Raw genomic sequence first — 4,268 nt, 5'->3', positions numbered from 1 at the left:
GCATCAGACTGCAAAGTCCTTTGCACTGCAACATTGGTGGTTCAAGCTCACCAGCTGCTTCTTGGAAACCCTATACAGGGTCGCTATGGGTCGGCATCGACTCAAAGGCACTTAACAACAACAACAACAACCATCTCTATAAGACTGCCCAAGAATATGTTTAGAAAAACAGTCAATCTTGTCACTGTTAAGTGCCACCAAGTTCCAATTCATAGTGACCCTGTATAGGGTTTCCAACGCGCAGTTGGTGGGTTTGAACTGCCAACTTTGCTGCCAGCAGTCCAGTGCTTAGCCTACAAATACCCTATAGGAATCCTGGGATGCAATGGTTAAAGCGCTTGACTACTAACCAAAAGTTCAGTGTTTCAAACACACCAGATGCTCCACAGGAAAAAGATGGGGCATTCTGCTTTCCATGAGGGCTTGAAGCTTTGGAAACCCCATGAGGCAGTTCTAAACTGTCCTTTAGAGCCTTTCTGAGTTGGAATTGACTCGATGGCAGATCCTACAAAAATACTCTAAAATAACAACAGTTTTGTTGTTGTTAAGTGATGTTGTGTCGGTTCTGACTCATCGCGACCCTGAATAGGGCTTCTGAGGAGCAGCTGGTAGATTTAAACTACTGACCTTGTGGTTTGCAGTCCAGTGCTTATCCTACAGTGCCACATCAGGAGTTATATATACTACAAATCAAATCTTCACAAACTAGCTTTTGGCCTGTATCTGTTCTTTCCTACTCTGTTCTCACTCTATCTCATTTTTGTTGTTGATGGCCACAAAGTTGGCTCTGCTACAAGGCAACTCAGGTACAACAGGACTGAGCTGTGGTAATCCATCCGGTTTTCCCTGGCTGGTTTTTAAAAGTCAATCATCATCAGACCTTTCTTCCTAGTCTGCTATAGTCTGGATGCTCTGCTGAAATCTGACCAGCATCAGAGCAGCACACAAGTCTCCACTGACAGACAGGTCGTTGTTACACATGAGGTGGACTGCTCAGGAATGACACTTGGGTCTTCTACATGGAAGGCATGAATTCTACCACAGAACACCACTACCCCCTCATTCTAATAAAACATAAAGGACAAAATTTTCCATGGCAAAGAGCATAAACAACTGGCAGCAATGGATGCCCAAGGCTATGCAATGCCTATGAAAACTGAACCCTACCACTGACACTATGTATACTATTTCAATGTGCACACTGTACATACTATTCACAGACATTGTACATACTATTTACTTGGAAAGCTGTTTCTGAGTGAAAAGTCACAAGGGTTTATGAATGAAACAAGGAAGTGATAAAACTGCATCTAACATATATACCTTTTAATGCATATATACACTTGTTGTACTCCATCCAATCTCTTCAGACTCATAGCAACCTAATAGGACAGAGAACTGCCCCATAAGGTTTTCTAGGCTGTAGGCTTTCACAGAGCAGATCACCAGGTCTTGTCTCCCTCAGAGAAGCTGATGAGTTCAAATCAAAGACCTTTTAGTTAGCTGGCAAGGCTTAACCACTGCGACACTAAAATTCCTTTGTATATTTGTTGTTGCTGTCAAATGCCATGAGTCAGTTCTGACTCATAATGACCCTGTATAGGGCTTCTGAAGACTGGCTAGTGGGTTTGAAACTCCGACCTGGTGGTTCAAATCAACACTGCAATCCAGTGCTTTCTGAAAGAACATGGACCTCATATTTTAGCATAGGTAAGAGAAATGGAGACTATCAATTACATTTCTTTTTTATATTTGCTGCTACAAACATTAGTTTTTGCAAAAAATGAAGGAACATTTACAAAAACAATCTTGAATTTTAAAGAAGTTTTTGTTGTTGTTAGGTGCGAGTCAGTATAGGCTCATAGCGCGACCTTGTGCACAACAGAAGGAAGCACTGCCAGAGACTTGAGAACCTGAATGACAAAGCTTTCTTCTCTGAGGGCCCTTCTCTGCGCTTCCCACGATTCCCGCTTTAGCTTGCATCTTAAATGACTTTCTCCTAATGAAGCCTAAAACAACCCACTGCGATAGAATTGAGTACAAACTCTTAAACAACCCTCTATAGCGTGTTTCTGAGGCTGTAAATCTTCAGAGGAGCACCACCGCAGAGCGGTCGGCGGGTTTGAACTGTCAAATTTGCAACTAGCAGTCCAGTGTTAATCCTACAAAATTTCCAAAAGCCCACAATTCCTGCAGATTATTGAGCCTGCCCCCTTTCAACGCATAAAGCTGCCCAGACTGGCTTCTCCGTTATAGCAGAAAAACAAAAGGCTCGGCTGGAGAAAGGAGAGAGTAAAAGGAATCAGAATGCCCTCGCAGAAACCCGGGATGCAGGGCCCAGGCCCGTCATGGGCCGGACTGGCGCGGACTCTCCTGCGCATCCAATTTTGGGAGGCTGCACTGAGGCACCTTTGATACAGGGCAAGTGTGTGTGTGTGGGGGGGGCTTGGGGAAGCCCTGGACCATCCCCAGAGAGCCGTCCTCTGGACCAGCTGCCAATGCCTGGACTGAGAGGGGAAGACAGGCCAAGAGCCCTCAGCAAAGACCCACACTGTGGACTGCCTATGCGTCTTCGTGGTGGGCAGCGCTGCACTCCCTCTTGGGGTCCGGGGTGTCAAGACCACGGTTACGGGTATGGGTACGGACGGGTACATTCATGAGGAGAAATTCGGCTCCCTAACTACCACCGGTGCGGTCTAGGGTGGGGGGCATAGAGGACTGGTAACGTGGGTGGGCTCACCTTGGGGTCGCGTTCATAGTAATGCTGCTGTGTTCGTATCCAACGGCCCACTAGATGGTCGCGCACTGTGTGCGCCAATGCGAAGTAGTAGTCCCGGGGTGTGGCCACGTTGCGGTCCTTGACCAGAGTGAAGTGCAGGTGACGGTTGAAGCTCTTCAGCACCTCAGCCACGTCGCCCAGTCCCGCCAAGCCCCGCACACTGATCTGTTTCCGCCTCTCGCTGTCAGTCAGAGGCTTCGCCATCGCGCTGGCTAAGGAACTCAAGGAGCAGCAGGAGGAAGATGACGACAAGCGCAAGGAAGCTCTGCGGAGGATGCTATAGCAGCTCTGCCACCGGGACTATAGCAAGAGCTGCTGACACGGACCGCGCCTGCGCACTGCGCCGCTGGGAAAGACTAGGATTAAGGGAGAAGCCAAAGGAGGGCGGGGCCAATCGTGCTAGGCCTCCACATTAGAGGCGGTCCCGATGCTTCGCGACCCGAGAAGAGAGATGAGGTTACTGGCTGAAGGAACTGGTAACTAGGAAGACACCCAAGAGCTGGGATTTGGGCCCTCGTTAGATAATCCCAGCAGAAAGTGGAAGCTAGTGAAGAGCAAGATTGTAAATGCCAAGCGTGCGTGGCTGGTTGCCCTAAAGACCCGAGGGCATCTGGGGACCGGATCCACGCTTTCCGGGAGGCTTTCGGGTAGGCGTGGTCCCAGCTTTGGTGCAGTGGGTGCTTAGCGAGGGGCTGAGTTATGGTAAACACAAGGGAAAATGAGTGCAAGCTTGAAAGGTAGCCACCATCGCTGGCGGACCCTATCTCCTGGATTGGGTAGGGGGAACTGAAAATAGCAGCTGAGAAAGTAAAAACTAGTTTGTACTGTACTGAGAAAGTGAAAGTGTGCCCTGCATTCTTCAGTCTGAGGTGGCAGGGGAAGCCAGGCAGCTGCATAGTTCACAGGACACGTGTGGCTTTGAAGTGAATCATTATGACCCCTTCTCCCAGTGACTACTGTTTTCTTACTCACTAGGAGACCTTGTTCCCTAAATGCACAAAGCACCAGACACCTTATGGTGAAAGTTAAATAGGTAAGAAGTAAATAAACACCCAATCAACCCTAGGAGCAACCACAATTCCAATCCCAATGCAGAGCTTCCGAGACATGGTTTCTGGATGAATTTTTGGTTATTTATCTAGCATTATTGTTCCTAAGGAAACAGAAGCCAGGTCAACTTGCAGACCAAAGCTGATACAGAATTAGTGGAAACACTGCTTGAATTAAATTTCACGTGAACACCACCTTCCCTCCTCCACAAATGCTGTAATAATCACTGCCTTTTCCTTTGTTCCTGAGATACCAGTATGCATACTTCCTTATTGCAATGGGTCAATAAGTTGTTCCTGGTTGTCATAGCTAACAGGGCAAGGAAACTGAAAAGCTTTCAAATTATACCCGCAGTAGATGTCATAAAAGGCCTTCTTTGTCCAGGGCTCAGGTGCAACAATTATTCTGGTGTGAGGTCTCCAAAGTTATCTTCTTATCT

The 4,268-nt window shown here is 47.5% G+C and overlaps 1 protein-coding gene across 3 annotated transcripts in view; it reads right to left on the bottom strand.

Moving 5' to 3' along the window:
• PYGB (phosphorylase, glycogen; brain) overlaps positions 1 to 2,983 on the bottom strand; it is a 71,849-nt gene extending 68,866 nt beyond the window's left edge. For all 3 annotated transcript variants that reach the window (XM_006860669.1, XM_006860670.1, XM_006860671.1), the window contains exon 1: positions 2,741 to 2,983. In XM_006860669.1, coding sequence (XP_006860731.1) covers positions 2,741 to 2,983 — 243 coding nt within the window. The remainder of the gene's footprint in view (positions 1 to 2,740) is intronic.
• Positions 2,984 to 4,268: the final 1,285 nt, after the last annotated feature.

This window comes from Chrysochloris asiatica, unplaced genomic scaffold (assembly GCF_000296735.1).
Source record: "Chrysochloris asiatica unplaced genomic scaffold, ChrAsi1.0 scaffold00039, whole genome shotgun sequence".
Taxonomy (NCBI): domain Eukaryota; kingdom Metazoa; phylum Chordata; class Mammalia; order Afrosoricida; family Chrysochloridae; genus Chrysochloris; species Chrysochloris asiatica.
This window is presented reverse-complemented; position numbering and strand designations above follow the sequence as displayed.